This window comes from Laccaria bicolor, genomic scaffold (assembly GCF_000143565.1).
Source record: "Laccaria bicolor S238N-H82 LACBIscaffold_12 genomic scaffold, whole genome shotgun sequence".
Classification (NCBI taxonomy): Eukaryota; Fungi; Basidiomycota; class Agaricomycetes; order Agaricales; family Hydnangiaceae; genus Laccaria; species Laccaria bicolor.
The window spans coordinates 323,642-348,277 of NW_001889883.1; the positions used below are offsets into that span (position 1 = coordinate 323,642).

General features: G+C 48.2%; 12 protein-coding genes across 12 annotated transcripts; 4 read left to right on the forward strand and 8 right to left on the reverse strand.

Annotated features, from left to right (window-relative positions):
- Positions 1 to 240: 240 nt before the first annotated feature.
- Positions 241 to 2,526, forward strand: LACBIDRAFT_297571 (uncharacterized protein; the record flags this gene model as incomplete). Its single annotated transcript, XM_001881035.1, has 16 exons — positions 241 to 415; positions 468 to 586; positions 639 to 740; positions 793 to 886; positions 940 to 974; positions 1,024 to 1,140; positions 1,190 to 1,343; positions 1,394 to 1,425; positions 1,488 to 1,581; positions 1,633 to 1,777; positions 1,836 to 1,936; positions 1,989 to 2,112; positions 2,178 to 2,191; positions 2,247 to 2,296; positions 2,352 to 2,444; positions 2,500 to 2,526. 16 exons carry the CDS (start codon positions 241 to 243, stop codon positions 2,524 to 2,526), a joined length of 1,476 nt encoding a protein of 491 aa, XP_001881070.1.
- Positions 2,527 to 2,805: 279 nt separating this feature from the next.
- LACBIDRAFT_167144 (uncharacterized protein) lies at positions 2,806 to 4,158 on the forward strand (the record flags this gene model as incomplete). The annotated part of the gene is made up of 7 exons (XM_001881036.1): positions 2,806 to 2,875; positions 2,941 to 3,015; positions 3,085 to 3,167; positions 3,224 to 3,511; positions 3,566 to 3,667; positions 3,725 to 3,916; positions 3,961 to 4,158. Coding segments are annotated over 7 exons (1,008 nt in total), but the record flags the coding sequence as incomplete, so codon positions are not given.
- Positions 4,159 to 4,849: 691 nt separating this feature from the next.
- Positions 4,850 to 8,082, reverse strand: LACBIDRAFT_297573 (uncharacterized protein; the record flags this gene model as incomplete). The annotated part of the gene is made up of 7 exons (XM_001881222.1): positions 4,850 to 6,236; positions 6,292 to 6,827; positions 6,884 to 7,158; positions 7,212 to 7,424; positions 7,539 to 7,583; positions 7,638 to 7,667; positions 7,722 to 8,082. 7 exons carry the CDS (start codon positions 8,080 to 8,082, stop codon positions 4,850 to 4,852), a joined length of 2,847 nt encoding a protein of 948 aa, XP_001881257.1.
- A 1,266-nt stretch (positions 8,083 to 9,348) lies between these two features.
- LACBIDRAFT_319952 (uncharacterized protein) lies at positions 9,349 to 11,941 on the reverse strand (the record flags this gene model as incomplete). The annotated part of the gene is made up of 5 exons (XM_001881223.1): positions 9,349 to 9,384; positions 9,419 to 9,925; positions 9,980 to 10,108; positions 10,163 to 10,815; positions 11,938 to 11,941. The coding sequence occupies 5 exons, from the start codon at positions 11,939 to 11,941 to the stop codon at positions 9,349 to 9,351; spliced, it is 1,329 nt and encodes a 442-aa protein (XP_001881258.1).
- A 111-nt stretch (positions 11,942 to 12,052) lies between these two features.
- LACBIDRAFT_327213 (uncharacterized protein) lies at positions 12,053 to 13,189 on the reverse strand (the record flags this gene model as incomplete). The annotated part of the gene is made up of 2 exons (XM_001881224.1): positions 12,053 to 12,676; positions 12,728 to 13,189. Coding segments are annotated over 2 exons (1,086 nt in total), but the record flags the coding sequence as incomplete, so codon positions are not given.
- A 341-nt stretch (positions 13,190 to 13,530) lies between these two features.
- LACBIDRAFT_235328 (MFS drug/polyamine transporter) lies at positions 13,531 to 15,790 on the reverse strand (the record flags this gene model as incomplete). The annotated part of the gene is made up of 13 exons (XM_001881225.1): positions 13,531 to 13,653; positions 13,709 to 13,775; positions 13,894 to 13,971; positions 14,025 to 14,113; positions 14,158 to 14,288; positions 14,341 to 14,387; positions 14,493 to 14,733; positions 14,792 to 14,869; positions 14,932 to 15,045; positions 15,094 to 15,187; positions 15,241 to 15,285; positions 15,333 to 15,476; positions 15,527 to 15,790. 13 exons carry the CDS (start codon positions 15,788 to 15,790, stop codon positions 13,531 to 13,533), a joined length of 1,515 nt encoding a protein of 504 aa, XP_001881260.1.
- Positions 15,791 to 16,868: 1,078 nt separating this feature from the next.
- On the reverse strand, positions 16,869 to 18,706 carry LACBIDRAFT_297577 (uncharacterized protein; the record flags this gene model as incomplete). The annotated part of the gene is made up of 6 exons (XM_001881226.1): positions 16,869 to 16,980; positions 17,033 to 17,196; positions 17,247 to 17,884; positions 17,940 to 17,980; positions 18,032 to 18,209; positions 18,265 to 18,706. 6 exons carry the CDS (start codon positions 18,704 to 18,706, stop codon positions 16,869 to 16,871), a joined length of 1,575 nt encoding a protein of 524 aa, XP_001881261.1.
- A 78-nt stretch (positions 18,707 to 18,784) lies between these two features.
- Positions 18,785 to 19,711, reverse strand: HTA16201 (histone 2A). Its single transcript, XM_001881227.1, has 6 exons — positions 19,653 to 19,711; positions 19,375 to 19,534; positions 19,189 to 19,318; positions 19,075 to 19,138; positions 19,003 to 19,025; positions 18,785 to 18,945 (listed from the first exon to the last, which is right to left on the reverse strand). Exons 1-6 carry the CDS (start codon positions 19,653 to 19,655, stop codon positions 18,915 to 18,917), a joined length of 411 nt encoding a protein of 136 aa, XP_001881262.1. The 5' UTR covers positions 19,656 to 19,711; the 3' UTR covers positions 18,785 to 18,914.
- A 111-nt stretch (positions 19,712 to 19,822) lies between these two features.
- Positions 19,823 to 20,875, forward strand: LACBIDRAFT_250012 (uncharacterized protein; the record flags this gene model as incomplete). Its single annotated transcript, XM_001881037.1, has 4 exons — positions 19,823 to 20,128; positions 20,153 to 20,275; positions 20,325 to 20,447; positions 20,501 to 20,875. 4 exons carry the CDS (start codon positions 19,823 to 19,825, stop codon positions 20,873 to 20,875), a joined length of 927 nt encoding a protein of 308 aa, XP_001881072.1.
- A 485-nt stretch (positions 20,876 to 21,360) lies between these two features.
- On the reverse strand, positions 21,361 to 23,255 carry LACBIDRAFT_294341 (uncharacterized protein). The gene is made up of 7 exons (XM_001881228.1): positions 23,161 to 23,255; positions 22,782 to 23,021; positions 22,651 to 22,729; positions 22,442 to 22,602; positions 21,752 to 22,379; positions 21,644 to 21,694; positions 21,361 to 21,592 (listed from the first exon to the last, which is right to left on the reverse strand). The coding sequence occupies exons 1-7, from the start codon at positions 23,182 to 23,184 to the stop codon at positions 21,519 to 21,521; spliced, it is 1,257 nt and encodes a 418-aa protein (XP_001881263.1). The 5' UTR covers positions 23,185 to 23,255; the 3' UTR covers positions 21,361 to 21,518.
- A 179-nt stretch (positions 23,256 to 23,434) lies between these two features.
- On the forward strand, positions 23,435 to 23,810 carry LACBIDRAFT_297581 (uncharacterized protein; the record flags this gene model as incomplete). Its single annotated transcript, XM_001881038.1, has 1 exon — positions 23,435 to 23,810. The coding sequence occupies exon 1, from the start codon at positions 23,598 to 23,600 to the stop codon at positions 23,808 to 23,810; it is 213 nt and encodes a 70-aa protein (XP_001881073.1). The 5' UTR covers positions 23,435 to 23,597.
- A 213-nt stretch (positions 23,811 to 24,023) lies between these two features.
- LACBIDRAFT_297582 (uncharacterized protein) lies at positions 24,024 to 24,392 on the reverse strand (the record flags this gene model as incomplete). Its single annotated transcript, XM_001881229.1, has 1 exon — positions 24,024 to 24,392. One exon carries the CDS (start codon positions 24,390 to 24,392, stop codon positions 24,024 to 24,026), a length of 369 nt encoding a protein of 122 aa, XP_001881264.1.
- Between the last annotated feature and the right edge of the window lie 244 nt (positions 24,393 to 24,636).

Sequence of the window (24,636 nt, forward strand, 5' to 3'; positions counted from 1 at the left end):
TGTACCCTCGGCAAGCACAACCATCCGACTCCCTACTCCCCACATTGCGCTGCACAATCTGCGATGATCGCAAAGAGCGTTTCGGCCATGCTCTTCAGATCACAGAAGAGTGATGTTGAATATACCCCGCTGGTCAGTCGTTGATTTTGGGTTGTCAGATCATAGGTGACAAAAATAGCCCTGCACCTATTCGCTTCTTTCTTCACATGGGCCCCATTATGCTTCTTACCTCCCTCCCTTATGTCTGACGAACTGGAACTGACAAAAAACTTGGGTCAAAAGATAGATACCATATCGAACGATTATGGACACGAACGAACGCGTCGAGAGGAGCTGTCTGAAGAGGAAAAGAATCTAGTTCGTAAACTTGATCGGAGGATATTGCCCATTGCGTGTCTCCTCTATTTATTTGCATGTTAGTTGTGACCTTCGTTTCGGTTGTTCAATGAAACTGACGTGATGAACAGACTTGGACCGCTCAAACTTGGGCAATGCCCGACTGCAGGGTTTACCCGAGGACGTTCTTGGTGGGGACAAGACCGGAGAGCTGTTTGATTGGGTTAATTCAGCCTTCTTCTTCACTTATGTGAGGGTATTCCTTGTATGGCTCAAATGTTAGTTTTACCCTCTGCCAACAGATCCTCTTCCAAGTTCCAGCAACTGTAATATCCAAACTCTTTCCCCCTCGCCTATGGATAGCTTCAGCTGCCATTGGCTGGGGCTTGTGCTCTACCCTTATGGTGCGAAAGCAGGTAGTTCTTAAGCACCCTCGTCTTCTGACTATCTTTGTAGTCAACGGGGTTTAGCTTTGGCGGACTGGTGGTCTGCCGTCTTATGCTTGGCGCCTTTGAAGCCGCTTTTGGACCCTCTATTCCGTTATATCTATGTATGTATCTTTCCTGTTATATTACTTCTAACCTCATATGTTTGGCTTGAAAGCTTATTATTACACCAAAACGGAAATGGGACTTCGAGTGAGCGTCATCTATCCTGTGAACTTTATGTTCTGATGCACTCTAACAGATGGCGTATTGGTTTGGCTTTGCTGCTGTCGCAGGTGCCTTTGGAGGCCTTATTGCATTTGGAGTGCAGCATATCCACTCTTCGCTACAGAATTGGAGAATCTTGTTCATCATAGAGGTGAGCTCAAATCTAGACAAGCGAAGCTCTATTTAACAAAGACCTTCAGGGAATACCACCAATACTTCTGGGAATCTTGACAATTTTTCTGCTTCCTGACCGTCCAGAATCTACTTCCTTTTTGAATGAGCGGGAGCGTGCGATTGCCATTGATAGGATGAACAGATCCACGAGCGGTGATACGGGGGCAACCGTTAATAAAGGTAATTCCCTCGTTGTGAATGCGGCGTACATAAGTTAATCCACTCCTCAGCTCACATCTTTCTCGCACTCCGTGATTGGCGAGTAAGTGTGGACTTCAGTCCTTCTACTATGAATAAAATAATTGAGGTATTTTTTCTTGCAAGATTTACACTGCAGGTGTTATTTACTTTGGTTTGAACTGCGCCCTGGCTTCCACTTCAGCGTTCCTGCCGACTATTATCACGACATTTGGATACTGTGCGCTGAATCTTTTAACCTGTGTGATTTCCAAAGTTGACATTCTTCCAGCCAATGCCCTCGCTCAGCTATTGACAGTCCCGCCTTATGCAGTGGCAGCCGTTCTCTTAACACTTCTCTCTCTCATTTCGGATAGACTACAAAGCCGAGGCATCTTCATGGCGATCTCTAGCAGTCTTGGTGGACTGGGATATTTGTCAGTTTTTTCGTATTCGCCGCGCTCTAACCCTTTCCTCATGTCGCACATCTAACAGACTTCTCCTGACCGTACATGCAAATGTTCATGTTCGATACTTTGCCACGTTTTGCGTTGTCAGTGGAACATACACAACGATTGGGATTATTATAGCTTGGTGTAAGCTCGCGTCATTTCTCCTGCTTTCGTATCCTGAACATTTCTGTTATAGTTGCCCATAATCTTGGATCAGAAACTAAGAAAGCGACTGGCATTCCCATGTTCATGGCCATAGGCCAATGTGGAAGTATTCTCGGATCTCACCTATTTCCGAAGACGGACGGACCTCGGTACATGTGAGGCTTCCACCTTTGCCATTTTTTGCTCCTTAGCATCCTAACTTGCATTGTCATCCTTTTAGCAAGGGCTTTGCAAGTATGTTAGCCTCGGATCCTGCACTTTATTGTTATTCACTTCCCCTTGTTTGCAGTCTGTTGCGCCCTCGAATTCTTGGCGGCTGTGTGCTCTATCATTCTGAGTGTACTGCCCCAATCCCTTTCCTGCACACCTGAACTCTCTAACAAAATTTCGGTAGATCTCTTATCGAAATGCCAATGCCCGAAGGGATGCAATGTATGGTCGACCAAAAACTAATGCTAAGGTTGATACCAGTGAACTCGCAGACGAGGTAGGTGTGGTATGCTTTTGGAAAGGAAGGTTAAACTCATCCGTTACACTTACAGGCGCCGGAGTTCCGCTATGTACCGTGATTTTGTATACCATATATCACAAAGGAAGCGATACCTGTAGGATTTATTCGACTGTATGCAAGCAATAATAATTGGCATCCTCTGCAACCTTTATCGTTACGTTAGTTGTAATCCTAGAAGTGGTGTTTCTCACTATTTGGCGTTTCCATGTTTCGAACCTCAACAGTCCACCCGTCCATTTATCTTTGGCGCATTTGGAGGTTAAATCGCGTGCATACCACCCCGAAAGCTCGAAGGTTACATGTTCATTCCCATGCTGGCCAACAACGCGACGAGCGGTTCAAAATCCTGTTCATGGGACGCGACGACTTCTCCTGCCTCGTCTTGAAGGAGCTCTACGCAGCTTCTGGTCAGGCGTATTTTCAAACAAGCAAAGTTTCTGCACTCATGCTGACTTCCAGTTAACATATATAGATTTATGGCAGAATATATTGGTCGCTACAAACCCTGACAAGAAGGTTGGCCGACGTGGTTCCCTGCTCTCCGTCTGTACGCTTGTTTCTTTTCTCAAGTGACGCGTCGAGGTTTTTCACACCGATCTGATTCTTCTTTTCCAAGCACCCCTCAAAATTTTGAGCCAAACGCTCAATCTCCCAGTGCACTCCATCCCTCACACAAAACCAGAGTTCCGTCAGTGGAAGGTATGCCGCAGAGTGTTTCTCGTAGACGAGCTCACACACGTTCTTTCCACCACCAGCTCCCACCTCCTTTTTCTGAGCTCCAGATGGACTCTCCAAACCCGGACCACTTGTTGGTAACCGCGTCCTTCGGTCGCATCCTGACTACAACTCAACTAGACGCGTTCCTTCCGACAAGGAGGCTCAACGTGCATCCGTCTCTACTACCCGCATACCGCGGCCCAGCACCGATTCAACACACTCTGCTCAATGGGGAGCAGGAAACGGGGGTTTGCGTCATCAACATGCTCAAGAAAAAAGAAGGGATCGATGCTGGGGGTATTTGGGGGTTTACTAGAGTGGTATGTGTGCCTTGGGGCCTTGGATTACTGAAAATAACTAACTCTATTGTTCTTGTGCAGCCTGTGCCAAAGGAAGCAACGTTTACATCTCTGCAAGAGACTTTGGCGTGTGAGGGCGGAAAGCTGTTAGTGTCAGTTATGAGGGATATGCGCGCGGGAAAGGTATTAACGACAACGACTCACGACTCAATGCGAAAAATCTGACTTTGGTTTCCACAGGCCTCACTTCAACCTCAGCCTACTTCTTCTACCCTTAGTCACGCCCCAAAGATATCCATGGCCGATGCTTTACTCAACTTCGAGACTATGTCGGCAGAAAATATTGTTCAACGGTATCGCGCGATTTCTCATCAGGTTTGTAAAGTATCCTCTTGTCATGATATATATGTACCAACCGCCCCAATTCTTAGCGTCCTCTGCTAACTCACATGCCTGTCTCCCACAAATCCTTCCAGCTGCACAACCCTTCCGTATGGTCTCCATCATCAAGTCTGGAGCCAATGGCCCTTCCTACGCAGCCAGGCTCTGCTGTGTTTCATAAACCAAGCAAAGCACTCCTCGTGAGATGTTCCAACAATTCGGTGTTATCAGTCCCAAGGGTCAAGCAAGATGGAAAATCGCTTTTGGAAACAAAAGAATGGTGGAATGGTGTTTGCAATACACCCTTTGTTCTCAATGGGGTTATGAAGTTAGGAATGACCAATGAAAATGAATGTTAGCTTTTTGGCATACATAGCCAGTGCACGAAAGCAACTTTCGCGTGAACATTTTCAGTCTTTGCATATAGTGATCAGAAGGGTCAATATCTGGTTGAGTGCTTATTCGTGATAATGAAAGGATTGCAGCAAGGCCTTGGCAAGGCCGCCAAAACTCGATAGATTGATTGACTCTGGAATACTGACCAGAAAAAGGTCGAGTACCAAACACCAACGACAAACTGTGCTATGCCGCAAACCTCCCTCTCCCTCCTCCTTCCCCTCCTCAACAACATCATCAATCTCTCCCCCGATCAACAACCACAACCGACACACAACACCAAAAAACCAACAACGCGACACCAGCAACACCAGACAAAAGCGCCAACGTGGCAAGGTTTAAGGAGTGTCCGAACTGTAAGGCCTTTATAGCAGAAATGAATAGGCACAACGGGGATGAGTCAGGGAAACTGACGGGAGTCGCAGTCGATGTGTGTTCTGGACGCAAAATATAATAATGTGGAGGCGGTGACGCGAATAATAATGGTGGGTCACTAATTGGGGCCTGCGTATGCGATCACCGGACTGTAAACAATGAGTGTTTTACCTAAAATTCGGTGTAATGGTGGTGGATGTTGGCTTGACAATGTCAGATTTGCTGCTCCTCTCCTCCTGCTCCAATGCTCTCTCCAACGAGGAATTCCTCCTTCCGGGGTCGAACAGGGCCATGAAGTATATTGTCATGTTCAACCCAGTGGTAACAATCTTCACCCCCATTCCAAAATGGCTTCATCCGCCGCACCGCTTTGAGTGATTGCGCATCTTTCCGCGGATGCTCTCCGAGGAAGTCACGAGAACTCAAGAGGAGGGCATATGAAGCTTTATGACCAGCATCGATGCCGCGGTACACTGTTGAGGAGCAACCATATGCAAAGATATTGTATCTGGCATGTTGATCCGGACTTCCCTCAATCGGTGGCGGGGTTCGAGGGCGACTGTCGGATTTCTTCTTGAACGACGATATAGTGGCGGTCTTGGCTTCCTCAGGAGTTTTTACTTGTACTCCCAGCTCCATTATTAAGCTGATGTACGGCCGGTAGGACGTGGGGCTTGACCCGTGTGTGCATTCCTCTAACGCTTTCGGGAAAAAACCAATCTTAGCTTGGTCGATGGAGTGTTCAGCGATAGTACCGCCTTGTATCTGTCGCTTGAACTGAACAAGCATACCAGTCATGACATGCTCGCACAGCCAAGTGTCCCAGAGGAGGACAGGTAAGATGCAGTCGACGGTATGTTGGCCATTCCGACATATGATCGCCATGTGACGGATAAAAGCTGCCCATGCGGCGGTGGAGGTTATGCCAGTGTCGTCCGCCATTTTCCCGAAGTGTGTGAAGCAAATGAGGGCGTCCTTGAATGCCTCTCTGAACTGTATTCCTTCCAAATTATCTGGGGTGCTGTCAAGAACCATATTTGCACACTCATCGGTGTACAACATTATGATAAAGTTTATGAGACGACAGCCAGCACTGAAATTCAGAGGCGTCTTCTCCGGACAATCACGTTGTTCTAGTTCGACGGCACGATGGTAGGCATCGAGAAGAAGTTGGCGTCCGGCAAGCTCCCCCAGTTCTCCATGATCAAGCAAGCCAGTTTCGAGGATATCGGTAAGCATTTCGACTGCTATGAATGGATCTCGCGTCCTCCATGTCCTGAGTTGCTGGGCAGCAGCCTCGGCAAGAAGGGGTTCGGAAGGGTATCCAGACCGCAGGTACTCTTGGTGATCAGGAACAGAATATGCGAACCGCATGTGGCTCTCGACCAGAGCAGCCTCTTCGATTTGAACCTTTTCACGGCGAGGCTCAAAGTCCAGAGACAATTGGCTATCTAGAACTGCTAGTCTTGCAGCAGGTGAGAAGGTGTCATAGCGATTGTTGATCTCACGAGAAGCAACGAGCTTCGCGCGTGCCAAAGCCAAGATTTCTGTATGAAGCTGTGATGCCTCAAGCCCGGCTCCTCGTAACAGCGCCCAAAATCTATCGCATTAAGTCGTCAAAGAATGTCAATTGAAACACTTGGAAAAGTACTCACAACGGTCGCCCAAATTGCGCCATGAATGGAATTGTGCTGATATCTTTGGTAGTCAACTTGCCTGGTTTGACCATGAGGTCCCCGCAGCAGTCAAAGGGTGTTTCAGTAATTGGTGCGTGCGTTACGGCCTTCCCGCCGCGAATGCGAGCAGATGTGGCAAAGGCCCGCGGAGCAGCAAACTGGGCCAACCTCGAACCCGTCGATAGAAAAATGCAAAATATCGGAGAGGCCAAAAATTCATTGAGACATGAACATAGAAAATCGTGAAGTGTGTTCTCTTTGTCGTTCGTGGGCACCACCTCGGTGAGAGTGTGTGCTCCGTCGAAGTAGATTATGAGTTTGATTCGCTGCGACCCTTCACAGCCTTCCAGCTTTCTAATGAGTTGTCCTAGTGCGACTCTCGCTGATTCCGCTGCGGCAAACTTAATAACCATATTTAAATTGTAATCGGTACGATCAGAATCTTTGGAGCCCTCGAGTTTCGATCGACGTTTCATGAGTAATTCTTCATGCTTCTGCTGGATTTCAGGGAGATTCTGCTTGAATGCAATCACTAAATGTGATATTACTTGCCGTCTGTACGAATACGCACCTGAATTGCCTCCTTGGCACCGTCAATCGCTGCCTTGTATAGTCCCGTGCGCACACCTTCAAGGTGACTTGACCACCACTTTGCTAAACCTTCAGAGGTTCTAATTTGCTTCACACTCAATTCTTCCCGACATTTCTCCAGCTCGTTATTGACTTGCGTGAACACACCAGCGAGGAAATTTAAGTAGTTGGTTTTCAGGATGTTTTGGTCATCCGATAGGGAAGTTGCGACGAGGTAGTCACGAACAGCATCGTCAGGGACGGGGAACGCCAAGCCTGGGTTCGCACATCAGAAGCGCCCAAGGAAGTCGAAAAAAGAAAGCAAAGACCTTGCTTTTCGACGCTTTTTTGTAGATTAAACGGGATGGTGAAAACCACGTTCGCTTGCTCGTGGACCATGCGAGATTTTCCCGTACCGGAGCTCTGAACAATGGCGATTTGGTTTGAATATGGTTTGCTTGTTGGCAAAATTGCACTGATATTGGCGAACAGGAGTTGATGATTATTTCCGATGTAGCTATCATGCCAGGCGGACTTCAAAGCTTCGAAAATAAGGTTGGCTAAGCAAAACAAAAGCTAGGATGGATAAACACCCTGGTCTAGAGAATCGAGTCCATCAAATAAGCATGAATCACAACAGATGACAAATGACGCACTGGTCAGTTCTGCATCCTCGTTGAACCGTCGTTGGCGCCATTTTGCTACACATAGCCGTCGTCACCAACCCCAGTCAAAGAGCGCGGAGAACTACTTACGAGCGGCTGGCACTGCAGGCCAAAGGATTTCTTCAATGTTGGTTAGAGGCTGAAAAAGAGGCTGCGTGGCACAAAAAAACGCACCCAATTGTCGCACTTCTTTGAATGAGGCTTCTTTCCATGCTTTTTGTAAGACCGTAGTGATGGACGGCTGGCGCGTTAGCAGTCCTCCTGTTTCACGCGGAGAGAGAGATACGAGTCTCTCGTCTACATTAGTGATGACAGAAAGAAGCGCAGGTAAACCGGGCTCCTCATTAATTTTCCGAAAGGCGCTGAATGTTTCCATGATCTCCGCATCGGGGGGCTTGTGATCTTCGTCGGTGAAGCGATCGCGCTCGGGTGCTACTCGATTCAGCGATGGGGTAGTATCTTGGGATATGGCCTCGTGTTGGGGATTCACAGACAAACGAGCGAAGCCTTCAGGTAGAGTTTGTGTTGGGTCCATCGTGGTATGGTACTGAAGAGGTACACCGTCATGTGATCCTAAACGCGGTGTGACGAACGCGATGTCAGTGAACGTCACGTCACATCTTAGAAAGCAGAATTATGTGGCAAACGGCAGTAAGTATTATTAGTCCTCTGTGCTGGACTTGAACCGCAATGGACTTGAAGAAGGGCAACGAGACTGGCGTGAATTCAGAATGTTGGGCGGAACTGGCTGCAAATCGCACGTTGCTGGACAGTATTCGATTCGGTGGTGGTGCATAGTAAGCTGTAAGTTAGAGGCTGCTTCGCATCCCAAGGGCCAACCAAGGGCTTTCCTTAAGCAGACGAATTCTCGGAGTAAAAATCTGGGCAACGAGGTGCTTCCGAAACTCCTTGGAGTGGCCAAATTTCCGCGACGACGCAGCTGAGACAGTATGTAGGGACAGTGGTATACATACCCAGTGACTGAAAGCAACTTGAACGCGTTTTCAGCGAATGTAGAGAGTGTCTGTAGTGATCAGACAAATCAGCCTCTGGTTGAGTGCTTATTCGTGACAACGAAAGGATTGCAGCAAGGCCGCCAAAGCTCGATAGATTGATTCTGGAATAATGACCAGGAAAAAGGTCAAGTACCAAACACCAACGACACGAACTGTGCTATGCTGCTAACCTCCCCTCCCCCTCCTTCCCCTCCTCAACAACATCAACAGTGTCTCCCCCCAACAAACCGACACACAACACCGAAAAGCCAATAACGCATCACCAGCAACACCAGACAAAAGCGCCAACGTGGCAAGGTTTAAGGAGTGTCCGAACTGTAAGGCCTTTATAGCAGAAAGATAGAGTAGGAATAGGCACAACGGGGATGAGTCAGGGAAACTGACGGGAGTCGCAGTCGATGTGTGTTCTGGACGCAAAATATAATAGTGTTGGAGGCGGTGACGCGAATAATAATGGTAGGTCACAGATCGGGGGCTGCGTATGCGATCGCCGGACTGTTAAAGAATGGGTGTTTTGCCTGAGATTCGGTGTAATGGTGGTGGATGTTGGCTTGACAAATGATTGGAATGTCGGAATTGCTTCTTCCCCCGCTCCTCTCCTCCTGCTCCAATGCTCTCTCCCCTCTCCCTCCCACCACCTCTCTCCCCACCTCCAGCTCCTTCACAAAGCCCTCACCGCACCACAGGCACACCACCACGGTACGAAGGTTGACCCCGCGGATGTTGAGGTGGCACACCTCCATTCTGCTGCTGCCGACCTTGCTGGGGTTGCCTGCTCGAGTACATCACCTGCGCTTGACCCTGCTGCTGTTGCTGTTGAGCTTGCGGCTGCCCATTCCTATGAGCAGGCGTTACCACGTTAGCCTGTCGTTGCTGAGGTTGAGCCGCCTTTGGCTGTTGCTGCTGCTGTTGTGCCTTCTCCTGCTCCTCGGACCCGCTTGGGGCAACGTACAGCCCCCGATCAATATTTTGCGGGATCGGCTGAATCTCCGTCCCTAGCTCTTGCTCAATCTTGTATAGATTAAACCGATCCTCATATGTCACGAGGTTGATTGCCAATCCCAAATGTCCGAACCTGCCTGAACGGCCAATACGATGCAGATACGTCTCGCTATTCTTGGGGAAATCAAAATTGATAACGACATTCACCGCTTGAATATCAATTCCACGAGTGAGGAGGTCCGAGCAGACAAGGTTGCGGCATACGCCGTTGCGGAAGTCATGGAAAACGCGGTTGCGGTGCGATTGGAGCATCTTTGCGTGGGAGTAGAAACAGGAGTATCCGAGCTCAGTCACCTTTTTGGCGAGGAGCTCGACGCGGTTCGTGGAATTACAGAAAATGATGGATTGGTTGATTTGCAACTAACGTGTGGATGTTAGTTGGGTGCTGACAACTCCAGTGGAAGACGAACGAACCTTGGAGAAGAGAGTATTTAAACAGTGAACCTTTTGTCGTTCTTCGACATAGGCATAATATTGGGTGACACCGCGAAGGGTAAGTTCGTCCATCAAGTTGATTTCGTACGGGGAATTCATGTGTTTGTCCTGTGTAAAATTATTAAACGACGAGTCAGGAGGCGCCAGCAAAGAAATAAATACCTTAAAGTCTTTGACGATCATAGGGAAAGTCGCACTAAAAAGCATGACTTGGCGTTCAGTAGGGAGATAGGAAAGCAGCTGTTCCATCACAGGGGCGAATTCAGGAGATAACAGTTTATCTGCCTCGTCCATGACGAATACAGGGCATTCAGTGAGGTCGGCAACATTTTTGCCAGCCAAATCCAGGATACGGCCTGGAGTGCCTACCAAGACGTGTACGGACTCCGATAAACGTAAGATATCGTCCTTGAGGGTTGTACCACCAGTGGTGACCATGACCTGCACTCCCATGTGTTTTCCGAGTGTTTTGCACACCTGAGATGTTTGGAGGGCAAGCTCACGAGTAGGAACGAGGAGGAGGGCCTGGATCTTGTTCTTTGTAATGTCAATTTGCTGAAGGGAGGGAATGACGAAAGCGGCTGTTTTTCCGGTGCCATTCTTTGCACGGGCGAGGATGTCACGTTTGGTCAGGGCAATGGGAATAGCCTCTTCCTGAATGGGAGAGGGCTTCTCAAAACCTGCTTCAAAGATGCCCATGAGAAGCTCGCGGCGGAGGAACATGTCCTCGAATTCTATGCCCTTTGTAGCGGTTACATCTTCGGTTTGGGGACGGATGTCTTTTGGTGGAGGACGGAGTGTGGATTTCCAGGAATCTGTGATTGAAGGTCTGCAAAGAGTTATTAGATGTGTAGTGATGAATATGGGTATGATTGACGTACGTCGAGGACGACGAGGTCGCTGGCTGAGACATGAGGGTGGTGGTGGTATGGGATCAAGGTGGTATCAGGGACAAAGGGCGAGAAGTGGCTATAAGCTAGAAGGCGCTAAAGGCTGATAGGCGGGATATTGATCGCTGGTTGGTCGTTGTGCTCGTTGACTTCAATTCTTGTCTTGTTGTGAAAATACGACTCAAAGTGTTCTTTCACACGCTCAAGCCACGTCCAAAATAAACCTTGGGTATCAAATCCACATCAAATCAGAACCGTATCACCATATCATACCCTCCAACCTCCTAAGCGCTTCTTCTTTTGAAAGTACAGATACTGCAGCTTCCCTTATCCGAAGCCGCTCCCCACCTAGCGTTGCGTGAACAACCAGCCGTGCAATCACCTCACCCTGAACAAAATAATAAATAAAAGATGAGGGGAAAAAAAAGACAAGAAAAACTGACCAATTCCACAAGGATGGCAACCACAATCAGCCTTGAAAGTGTAGGTCAGCGAAAAGAGAAGATAAAAAAATCATCGACAAACCAGATGATAATCCACGTTATTCGCTCCATCGCAGAATTATTGAGATGGTCGTGAATGGCATCCAACTGGGTTTTGCAATGTCAATCCCCCGTCTCAAAATATGGAGAGGATACTGACAAAGTCGCTTACAACCCCAAGCTTCTCATTCAATAACTGCACACGAGGCTTGATCTCCATGTACTCCCGAACAGCATCATACAAACTCTTCAAACTTGCCTCACTCCAAAACAATTCGGGAATGTCAAGGACGTTCGACACCAGATTGACGTCTCGGCGCAATTTGAAGAGGCGGCCAGTCAACTTGAGTGCTTCGTGCCGGCGAAGCTTCAGCACGCCTGACTTGGCTAGTTGCTTTGGTATCGAGATGGTCAAAGGCGATGATAGCACTTGCTGAGCCGTGGTTTCATAGCGTGCTAGGAGTGTCGATTGGGCAAGTGCGTGAGCTATGGAGAGCTTGAGCAAATGAGAACGAGATTTGAGAGCTATATTCAGCGGAAATGGTTAGAGCATTCGGATACAAACCCATTTGAGAAAAACTTGCTGAAAAAGTCGTTATATATTCGTGGGTATGCAATATGGGGATCATGCTGGTAACCTTGACATCAGAAGTAAAAGAAACATCAAGATTAAGACGTACTGCGAAATGACACTCCTCGACTTTCCAATCGTCCTCGTCGATCCTCCTCTTCATCACGCCCGCCTTTTCCACGTCCTCAATAATATCTTTCTCAAACCTTTCCTCTAAACCAAAGAAAACAACAACCCCATACTCAAAAAATACCACCTCCACAACGTCATCTTCTACACTCCTCATCGGGGCAACCGGTTCAGGCGTCTCACGAGCACTTCGCCATCGCCCGTACACCCCAGGATCAGTCTCCGCCCCAGATTCTATATCCACCGGAGGACCTACAACTTCAGGTGCAAATTCCGACGCGGGTGTGAGGAGGGGTTCAGACTCTCGCTCTCGGAATACAGGAACGATGGTAGCAGGTGAAGGCGGGGTCGCTTGGGACGTAGTCGGTGAATCTGGTCGGTGGAATTTGGGCACCTCCACGGGAGAGGTGGAAGAGATGTACCCGTCACGGAGGGACGACGGCGACCTGGCGGAGGTGGATGTGAAGTATGTTCCTTGGTAGCCATTCTCCTCTGCTTCAGACAATCTGGAGAGTAATGATTGGCCCTTGATCAATGTCGCTGGGGCAGAGGAGCGAACGTTCGTGTTAGGTCCATAGCCTGGCAGTAGCGGCAAATGGTACATCTACAGAACGATGTCAACTTCGCTTCAAGAAAACATATCTTTGATACTCACCACATACAACGCCTCGTCAAACACCCTAGGAGACACATTATGCTCCCTTTTCAAAAAAGACGCGAGCAGTTTCATCTTGAACGACTCTGCAACGCAATACGCGGTGATCCTTTTATACCCAGCTTGTTTCCTCTGCTCTTTGCTCATACGTTCCGCTTCGCTCTTGTACTCTCTCACTCCACCATCCGTCTCAGCAGCCAGCGTCAAATCCTCTTCCACATCTGTAGGTAGGGCTCTCGTTTGTGGCGCAGAAGGGAGTACTACGAGTTTATGTGATGTTTTTGATGTCCTCTGCGCCTTGGGCGCAGATGCGAGGCCAGATATAGATCCACGACGTGCCGTGGGCTGTTCGGGCCCGCCATTGGATGTTCCAAGGGAACGTAGGCGCGTCGGTGGTTTCCTTCGACCTGGTAGATTGGAAGATGAGGGCAACCGAGCAGGGATACTGGGCTTGTGGGACATCTTAAATGATATCGGAAAGGAAGACGGTGGCAGTGGTGACAATTGGCAGTCAACATGGTGTCGTCATTATGTAGGTATTTCCTAATACCCTTTATCATGAATTAGTGATATACGACTGGGTGTATAAGATAGACACTGGGTATATAGTCTACGGTCAGTAATGTATTCATATCCCATCCGCCAATGAGAAAGAAAAGAAAGATCCGGATATAACAGCCAAACTCTATGGCTTGCGTGTGAGCGGGTTTCTGTCTCGCAGCTGCGCTCCTCTATAGTACAGGAAGATGGGGAAAGGAATACCCAACACGATGGCTAGGCCTGCTAGCAGCTAAGAATTTCTATTAGAATTGCAGTGTCATATAAAGAAGAGATAAACACACCGAATTGCCACCACCAAGGCCAAGCCTGTCGAACATTTGCTGTCCAAAGAGAGGGAAGACGAATCCAAACAGGGAGCGGAAAAACTGAGCAGAGAGACATGTTCAGCGAACGTCCACGAAGAACAAACAAATGGCATACAGCAGCAGCTGAGGTAGCGCTCGCAGCAAAGGTAAACGCATCGACTAGGTACAGCTGAATAGGAAGGCTGCGCAGGGAGTGAGTTGACTGATGGAACCAAAACTGCATAGACGTACAACACAGCCATCATCCCTAAAAAGTCAGGTTAGCCGCTTTGCATAATCTGATTCCGAAAGAGGGTGCACCCACCAAATCCGTAGATACCTGAACCGATAATTGGCATAATCCAGTGGATTTTAGCAGCCGCAGACCATCCATACCAGCTATGTTGGAGAGTGCATCAGAGGGTGGGAACGAATAGTACCTATAAACTTACAGCAGGCCAATGGGAACGAAGAGTGATCCGAAGGACAGGGCTGGGATGCGCATCTCGGGTGTGCCAACTCCGCCATTTTTAGATGCAAGCTATACGAGCCATTAAGATTGACGGAAGGGAGGTGGTGAGGCACACTTGCGTGTTTATAAGCAGCATCGGCCCATTTTGCTCCAAAAATGGTTGACACCAAAAAACCTATCCCCAAACCCAGGTAGGCAAGACCACCGGTACCAGCACTGAAGCCATATGTGTTGTGGAACAATTCTGTAAATGCCCAGTTGAGCTGAAAGTATCCGTAGCAGAAAGATGAACATACCGGCGAAGGTGGCAAACATCAGGTAATAGATGCCTAAGACAGCGAGACTCAGCGATTTGAATGACCTACGCAAACTGGGTTTGGTCTAGTGCTCACCGTACATACTGCAGGAAAAGATCAGTTTTGTGATTGAGCGGCCGATTGAAACTCACAATGCCATGTAAAGACTGAGCATGAAACAAACGAGACTGCTGAACAACATAATTATTGGCCGGCTAAGATTGTCCACGAAGAAATTCCATTTGTTTCCATGGGTTGCGCTAAGATGAGGATGCAACTTCACGGCTATCTCGGGGTCTATGCCCTTGCTCGCATCACGTTGCAAGCGGATGACGGGCGCATACGTTTCTTTGAGAAGTGGAATGCCAAAGAGACTGGCAACACCACACGTGACTTCGTACAGAAACAGGCTCAGTCCTATGCTTTGATTCCTGGGTGGAGCACTACTCACTCGCTATGACAATGAAGACCCACTTAATGCCGATAGTTTGCGCAATGAACCCGCCTGCAATAGGACCGACAACGGGACCTGAGAGATCATAGATCGCAGGATCAGAGGAGTGGATCAGGGTTTTAAAATGTGCTGTTTACCGATCAGAGGTCCCAAACTGAAAATAGCCATTGCCGAGGCACGATCCCGCTCGGAGAACATGTCGCCTATTGACCCAGCACCGATCGCGATAGGCGCACTGCCAGCGAGACCGGCTGAAATGGAGGTTAACCTGAGAAAGGGTATGCCATGTTTTTACCCACAAAGGAAACGGAAACCAATGAGTGCGCCCGTGGTCGGTGCAAACGCGCAGCCGAGGCTGAAACCCATAGTGAAGATATTAGCAATATGGAGGACCTAGATTCATGGCTTGAGTAGATGTATACGAGTCCAAGGAGGCACCTCCATACCCATGTCCGCCCGTACATCTCGGACAATGGTGCAAAGATGAGGGGCTGGGAGCTCGTTGAGTAAAAGAATAATAGGACACATCTTGACTTACCCCAATTGCGAACGACAACAGGAATATACTCAGAGTAAGGGCAAGGATCGATGAATTCGTAATGCCATACTTCTGAGCGACCTCTGGTAGACCAGGCGCCATCATAGAACTTGCCAGAGGGGAGACGAAAGTGTAGAAGGACACCTGAAATTTCATTGGTTGCGAACAATAAACCGACGAACAACTGCACGCACGATGGAGACTGCTGTCCATTTTTTCGCTGTTGACCAGTTCCTGGCGTTTTCGGGATCGTTTTCCCAATCCTCCTCTCTATTTTCGATGGCTTCCTCTATTTTATCATCAGGAAGTGCAGACTCTCCATGACCAGCTTGAAACTTGGAAGGGAGTTCAGGCGTTACAGGCGACTTTTCGTTGGATAGAACATGAGTGAGGGAAGACGCGATCGAGTTTGTTTGTGTGAATGGGACGCTGTTAGGCTTCTCATCTTCGTGGCTCATCTTTGACACGGGCGGACCGCAAAACCTGGGGTAAGTACCGCTAGAGGGAATAGACAGGACAACGAGCAAAAGACGCAATTGCATTTTATCGCAACGCAAACCCGTGGTGGACCGCATCTTGACGTTATTGGCATTTGGTCATCCTGCATATCAACTTCATTTTGCGTCACCATATGCTCGTAAGTTACGCAGGTGCAGGTCAGGGTGTGGGACTCGGAGGGCCAAATATGATTTCCGGAGGCTTTCAAATTGAAGACGTTCAAGTGCTCTGTAGCTTGCTCTTGAAACATGGCGCTTGAGCCGGTAAATCAATGATACCCTGCAATGCCAATTGGTATGTACTTACTCGTGATGGTGACTGACAAGAAACGGGATCTTTTCTCCGCGTTATCCCAATCTCTCTTGGCATCTCGGATCAAGCTATTTATAATCGCAGGCACAACTTGAAGTTTGTCATTCTACTTAGCTCTCAACTTTGCGGCAAGGCTTTGGTTAACGATGGCCAAAGTAGCGCTCTTGCTCCACTGTCCTACTAGAAACAGACAGATGATATCCGAGTCGGTGACTCTCCTTCTCTGATCTATCATCCTAACAATCCAATTGCAATATTGGACCTACCTACCCCGAATCGCAGCCTCGGGAAATGCTCCCTTGTCAAGTCAATCGCGGTTTACTTATGTACATACATCAATTAAAAACAGATATGCATAGGATGGGTTTTTTTGTAAGCGATCTAATGTTAGTGTCATAAGAACTCACATCGGTCCGCCTAATAAGACTGTAAGTGATATGTACTGCCTGTAGCACTCGCACATGCATGTGCGAGTTAATCATATGATTAAGATCGTTATCCAAAAGTTCATTTAACGGATCAGTGTCAAGATACAAGTACATGAATTATAAGTTATAACTGTACAAGTGTCCCTAAACCAGTATGGTTTGCCTTCTAAATATGAGAGTCCTTGTCGGCATGAAATGCTCAGTGTCTATTCGAAAATGCAAGACGTTGGGCGAATACTTGATCATCCCAAAGTAGCCCAGGGACCAGGGGTAAGTAAGTTTGCATGATGAGGATGCCTCATGCATGAGATAGGGCCTTTTGAACGGCCTGAATAACAGCATCCGCGTCGACATGCACTGGGCCATCACTTGGAGGTGATGGCTTCGGGAGGTTTTCGGATGTGAATTCTCTACTTTCAAACAATGCTGAGCGTATCATCTATAAAGAAAGAGGATACGTACTGATTGCCCTGCCAAGCAACGTAGTGGAAGCCTAGGGAGTGAGCAGTAAGCTCTCGATCATGAGCAAATGTATCAGCAGGGAAGAACTCCATTAATGTAGCTTGTGGTGACGGCTTCATGAATACGCAGTCAAACAAGTGGTTTCCATGAACCCCAAGGATAACCTGGCAGTTCATCAATACGAACCTGGAGGCGGGGGAAACAAAACGCTCACCGACGACCGGACCACAGCGCCCATTTTTACGCTCCAATCCGTCTCAATGGTTGAGGTGGAAACGAGATGTACGACATATCCACGTGAACGACCCAACTTTTGCAGCGCACGCACAAGGGCATCGTGATCCTCGGAAACCAACTTTGGACCAGTTGACTCGGATTGTCTGTGGAGGTAGGTGATGACTTTCTTATCTTTGGCCTTCTCGTCGTATGCGTCGAAATACAGAGCCAAAGTCCTCCGCACAGGTTCCCACCAATTCTTTGAGGCCTCAAGATCGAAGGGTGGCGAGAATGTGGGCTGTTCTGAGTTCACTGAGAGTCCCGCCGCTTGACGGTCGGCCACCACGAGGCGCTCGAAAAAGAATGGTACTACCATTTTGTGATAATCTTCCCAGTCTTCATAGTACAGCATTGTGAGGTGGGGGAAAGCGGCCTTAGCGAGGTAAGGATGAAACCCAGTGTCGACGCGCACGCGACGTAGCCAATGTTTGCTAAAGTCGGGATTGGCATCGGTGAAGAAACGATTGTGTGGGAAAAGCATGCGTTGTGGAGGTGGGAGATGCGTAAGGCCATTGTAATCAATTGAAGTGTCCAGTGTGCTGTAGAGCCGCCACAAAGCGAAAAGAGTAGAATTATCTTAGGAAAAAAGGTGAACTCTGCAGATAGCGACTAGATAAAATCTGCAACATACGTGGGTCAGAGTCCGCTTGCATCCACGAGACGCCTCGAATGCTAGCAAAACAGATTTAATACACGGCATGGGGTTTCGAGCATAAGTCATACATTGAGCCGTAATCTCCTACATGCGCCAGCGCCTGCGGTTTCGACAGGAACTTCCACTCCGCGAATCCATTGCCAACAGTGGCGACCATAGACGCCATTGGGGGGAAAGACTTTTCATCCTCTGTGACAAGATAAACAGAGCCGTTAAAGATCATGACATTATCCAGAATAGTGTAGCCTTCGTGGGGGTGTCATTGTCTATATCACTGAACAACAGAGAAGTAGCTCCTTACCGGGCACATGTTTCACAACCTTTGTCTGCGGTATGTCCTCCCCCCATACCTGAAGTGCTTGGTCGACTGTTATATTTCCAAATACTTCACCCAGCAAATCACCCGCAGCCTGACTTCCAATCCACGTCGCTCCGTGCCGCCCATTACCGCTTGATTGGCTCCTCTCCTCGCCGTCACCAGCAATATGATTCTCGTCCCAACGCCAGTCACCAAAAATTTCGGTTTCGAGAGCATCTCTCCATCCTTGAGGTTTCCGTCCGTCGTTTCCTATGAGTTTGGTCTTACCAAGACCAATTTTTCGAAAGAAGGCTCCCTGGCTTGCCAGAGGATCAATTCCCAGAAGTCGTAAAGAAGTTTCAAAGTTAAAGGCCAGGAAATAGGTGCATAAAGAAAAAAGAATGAGAGTGATTTCCCGCCTGTCAAGTGGTGCCAACCATCGCATGTTGAAGCAGCGTCTATGATGAGGGAGGCCAAGACACGCCAAGAAGCGGAAGGACTGCAGTATAACTGCTTGCAAAAATAACTCGAACAAACAACATTGTAGGACGCTGAATTACTACTACAAGAGATAGAAATACAGTGATGGTACTGGAAACAACGCCGATCATGAAAAATATATACTCGATAAGAAACAGCAATACAAGCGTCTCCTAAGCTTCTTCAGTATCTTTCTTTCCTCTGCTACAATGAACGAAAGGTGAGCATGCGACTACCTAAGAAGTCACCAAAACAGTTCACCTTGATTTGGTAGGGAGGAGTTCCTAAAATACGTCTTAGAAGAACTCGATAGAGTATAACCTCTGGACTTACAGCAGCAATGTGGGGCACAACGCCACCCTGAGAGATGACGACATCTCCAAGGAGTCGATTCAACCTAACCGTAGTAAAAATATAGCAATTCATCGTAAATGACAAAAAACGCACTCTTCGTCGTTTCTGATAGCGAGTTGGAGATGACGGGGAACGATACGTTGTTTCTTGTTATCGCGAGCGGCATTGCCAGCGAGTTCAAGGATCTCAGCAGCCAAATACTCGAGGACCGCGGCCAGATAAACTAGGAGATGCGCACAGTTGTGATTAAGAGAATGCAACGTGATGAGATATGCGTACCAGGTGCGCCGGCACCGACACGTTGAGCGTAGTTTCCCTTCTTCAAGAGACGATGGACACGACCGACAGGAAACTGGAGACCTGCCTTGGCCGAACGCGATTGGGATTTGCCGCCTTCACCACCCGCCTTGCCGCCAGAAGAGGATTTTCCAGATTTCCCTATCGTCGATGGGTAAGTATAAGAACTGCCGGTTGGGCGCCCAGTGTTTACCTTTTCCGCTCTATAGGCATCGAAGCGTCAACTACTTTCACTTCTTAATGAAAGAGGTCAGGCGTACCATGAAGGTCAGTTACTTTACAATATACAAGGAGTCGAGAAGAGATGGTGGTGGTTTGAGTTGAAGAGCGGTCAATCAACAAACTCTGTACCAACGCGTCAATTTATGGGCCAAATCACGTGTGCTATCTTGTGACGAACTTGGTCAAAAGCAAAACTTTATACTTCCCCATGTCCATATTTTCATCATGGCCAGTCCGCGGTTTCCTTGCACGAAATACCGATCATTTCTTTTGTCTCCGGAGATCATTTTGCGCAACAGGCTTGAAATTGCAGAATGGTCCACTGCCCCCGTCGTCATCGCAGTCCAATACTATCGACATTGAAGGGCCCAGTGTCAATCCCAATGATTTGCAGCCGTTGAATCGACCTTTAGGAGTTCAGGAGAGGCCTACGACGGTAGTGAAGACGAGAACGGAGAAAATGAAAGCTTTAATGGATCAGGATGTGCGGCTTGCGGAACGGAGGCATCTGTACGTGATATCTTGACCTCCCGACCAGGGTTTTGACTTGTACGGTCGTAGAATCAAAGAGGCCAGTAAAGGCTACTTTCACGACATGAACATGACGCGAAAGCATGGCGGAAAGACCTGGATTGCCCCCAAGGTCCTCATTCGCGAGGACGTGCGTGGCGGAGCATAATGTTTTCTAAATTTGCCTCACCCCCTTCCAGAAAGCCTTATATCTACCCAACATCTCTGGCAAGAGCTTAGCTGATAAGATGAAGAAGAATACGACAACGATGTGTTTTGGACGCATTACCGTGCTTGCGATGTTAGGCACGCAAATTTCAGAGGTATATAACACTATGCCCTCTGTTGCACACGCCAATAGCTGAATAAATGCAAGCTTCATGTCAAAGGCTTTGTTGACGCGACAAATGCGCGCTTCTCTTCAAATCCCCTTTATCAATATGTTCAAATCAATTTGCAAGAAAACCTTCTTAAATCATTCCTTGTGAACCTCTTCGCCAACTCCCTGCGCAACGTAGTTCCTCCTAGCTTGCAACCGAACTACCTTGTCTCAAGCCAAAATATGGAGTACGTTCGGGAGCCCCTTGGTATGACCAATAGCAAAGTCGGGTATGTCTATCTCATCGACGAGAATCTGAGAATTCGATGGGGAGGCTGTGCGGATGCAACTGTGGAGGAAAGTCAAGCTCTGGAAAGTTGCACAGGAGTGCTGTTGAAGAGATTGGAAAAGAAGACACCTCCCTCAACTTGAGGGAGCGTCGATGCAATGAAGAGCCCCTCGATGCCTTCAATATCTCAATAATGTCGGTGAAAGGGTATTTTGTTGTTTGTCGACTCACGCTCAGTTCGTTGCTTATAAGATATAACGAAAGAGGGTGTGCCACTGGATTTTGTCATTTTTCATACTTTGAAATCTAGTGCAACTGTCCTTTTACGACCACAGTAAACCTCATTGGACAATTCAGGTCGTTACATTTGGGAAAAATACAAATCTGCTTTTCGGAGCTTTAGGCGCTTTTCAACGCTGTGAAAGTGTGAAAGTGTGACGTATTTGAAGGTTTTCATAAGTGGTGAAAGGGAGTGGTTTTATAGCTGAGCCGCTGTGCTGTGGTTACTTAAAATCTGGGAATTGGAAACAATGTGCCTGGCTTTTTTCATTACCCAGATGTCCTCCATAATATGTAAAGCAAGACATCATTCTGGCGACACCCGAAGGGTTTAAGCGAGCAAGGATGCTGTGACGCGTTGTTAAATAGGAATGTTATGTCTGTAGTGCACACTGGTTGGTTCGCAAAGTGGTTACGCAGTAAATATAACGTTATAACGTGGTGGAGTGAATGTGTAGAGGAGAAATTCCGCCAGGAAAAAGGAATTCCCTGTGGTACTATGCTCGCCTATGCAGTCAGACCCTTTGAAACGCCTTGGTTCCATTTCTCCATGGCTGCATTGTCAGAGTATAAATGTGCTGCTTAAAAGTTACAATGGCGAGTCATTTGTTGAAGATCAAAAAAATACACACGATCATCAATCGGGAATGCATCCTCGAACAAGGCTGGATCGTAATCGATGTCTAGGGGAAAAGATACAAGCTTTAGTATTCACAAATCGGGCAGAAGAGAAGGCGTACCATGGCCACTCATCAACGCACTTCCATAAGCTTTCCGCGTCTCCACATCCGCATCGGCTAGCCAGTCAAGCTGCCTAGAGCGTTTTGACATTTTCCAAGCTTTACTTGGAGTCAGCAAGCCCATCCCGCCCTCTTCATCAGACACTGTCTCAGTGTACTGTGGTCTTCCAGCCCTTTCTCGATGTTTGCGCTTCAGGAGCGCCCTTTCAGCTAATATCGTGTGCCCCTTCGAGCCCTTCGTTGGCACAGGCACCCAGTAGAGGAGGTCAACAAGCTCTGAGACGCAACGCATAAGCGCGAGAATGTCATCTGGGAGAGCGGCCGTAGGAGGGTCCTCTTGAGTCATTTTCAAGTAGCGTCGAAATTTGATTTCGGCGTTTATAGCGACGAGGAAAATGTTCAGGTTGTCAAATTTGCCGCGGTTTTGAAAGTCATGGCGGAAGGGTGGTAAGCGAGGACTGTCAGGTTCAATCGACTCGCGGAGGCATCGGTCGCGCGATGGGACATAATTCTTCCAAGTTCCGGTAGTGGGTTCATAAATGGGGAGGACGGAGCCACGAGGCAGGAAATGCTCTGGGTGCAGAGCAAGTAATTCATATTCTGGGTTGGTGAAACTGGAGGAAAGAAACTATCGCAAGAGAAAAGATCAGAAACCCTATAGAGAGAAATCGTGATAACATGAATGTGCACATTGAGCGAACGATATTTTGCACCGCCCCTTCGATCCATTTCTTGTTGACGCCGGTCATTGTCGGATTTTACCATCTTGATAAGCCCATTGACAGTTGAGGACGACGGCGACAATGCAATGAAAGCGTACAGATCTAGTGACGTGTGGACAAACGGTTCGACTGTTCGAAGTCAGATGAGTCTTGTCAGTGCACGACCCTCAGACTTACGGAGAACAATGTTACATGGGTCTTCGAGTTTGAATCGAGCGTACGGTATGACCTTCAAGTCAAACTCAAGGAGATCCTGCTGTAATGAGCTTCAGCACCTGCGGTAAGATCTCTTGGCACCTTTGACATACAATTGGCTTTGCATCCCCAGAGTGCGCTGCATTGACCATGTAAGCAAGCCGGTGCGCATACTTCACAGATTTTGTAATGAGGCAACCCTCCTCAAGATCGACACTGCCGCCCATGGATGAGAGGCAGGAGGAGACATTCGAGGCTGAGGCTCCGCGTTTGATCTCAGGAAGGTCCAGCAGAGCCGGGACTGCAGCAAACGGCTTGACTGAGAGGCGATGTTCCTTGGTTAATAGTGACATCTGATTCAGACAACGCTATCTGCACTCAGTTTTGTCATTGAGCTGTCAGTCAAAAAAGAGGGGTCAAGTAAGGGGGCAGTCACGGAGAGTCACGGTCGGACCCAGATGACTCACATCGAGGCAACGTTAGGAAACATACTTTTTCGAACGTCAACGACGGCATTTTGTCTCGAAAATGCCGTCATTCTCATAAACACCGTGCATAGGTAGAATCAATCAGAAAATCGCAATGATAAGACAAGCGATTGAAACCAAATTGAGACTGGGACTGATGGCAATCCACAAAATCTGAGATTTGGAATTTCCGCGTGTCCGGCGTCCGGCAAATGAATTTGTCAGCCATGCGGCAAATTCCGATCTTGACTTCAACCGCAAGTTCCTCTGCTGCCCATTCGTCAAGAACTCTCTACATGGCGTGAATGAACGCGACTCTAACGTTGACATTGGCCTGATGGACAACCGCGACACTGACACTTGGTAAGTTTACGGCTATAGTTATAGTAAGACTGAACAGGGAAAAAGATCTACAACTACACTGGTAGCTGTACAACTGCCTGACGACCACGACAAGGGAAAATGATTCGTGACGATGTGGACCGCACTGTAGCGCTAACGACAACGGGACGAGGGAACCACTTCGATATTGAGGAAGTCTGCAACATCGACGAGGACGCCAACCATGACATCTCCAATGTATTCTACGCTGCACAGTTACACAAACCAGACGAAGGCCGCCCTCCGCCCTTGCGGTTAATACCAAAGCGCAAAAGCCAAACACCGCCGCTGTGAGCGCGTGTCTGGCCGTCGACACCATCTCTCGCTTCCACACCGATTGGACGATACCCTTCACACCTTTCGGAATAGCCCTGTGAGTTTTATTTGAATCGCAGCACGATACATTTTGATACTATGTAGATACGATATCTTATAGCCCATCCTTCGGATCTTCTACATACAAGTCCCCAGAAATGGCGATGCAATCCGTGCTACACGCCCCTCCTCCTAACGCCATTCAAAGTCCCCCGAGAAGCTCACGTTGTCGAACCTGAAGACTGGTATTGGAAATCCCCGATGATGGAGACTAGTGGAGGTTGCTGGGAGGCTCGTTTGGGAGGCGCGTAAGGAGCATTTGAAGGTGTGGGAGAAGGAGAATCTGGCGAGGATGTGAAGTGGGAGAAAGAGAGGAAGCGGAAACAAATGTATCACGGAGACCTCAGGCTTATAAGCACGTTTGCATACAGGTCGACAGCGGCGAAGCGACGCTAACCACCTTGGGGACTGCCAGTTGATAACCGCCGCTTCCACCTGTAGATACTCAGTCTTCTTGTATACCATACATATACATAATAGTAGTATTGAATCACTGTACATGTAAAATGACCATCTACGTGCACAGAAAGAGTGGAGATGATAGAGTTTGGCGTACCGGATCCGCCAGTCCGCCGGACGGCCGGAATTTCCATATCCCAGATGTCCTCCGATGTACAGTTAACGTGTCCTGGTTCTGAGTGAAACGTCGAGACACGTCTCGAGATCCAGCTTTGTCGTTGTTGTGCTGTGGCTTGTTTACGAGACGTGGCGATCCATACTTTCAGTCAATCCCGTCATTGAACTC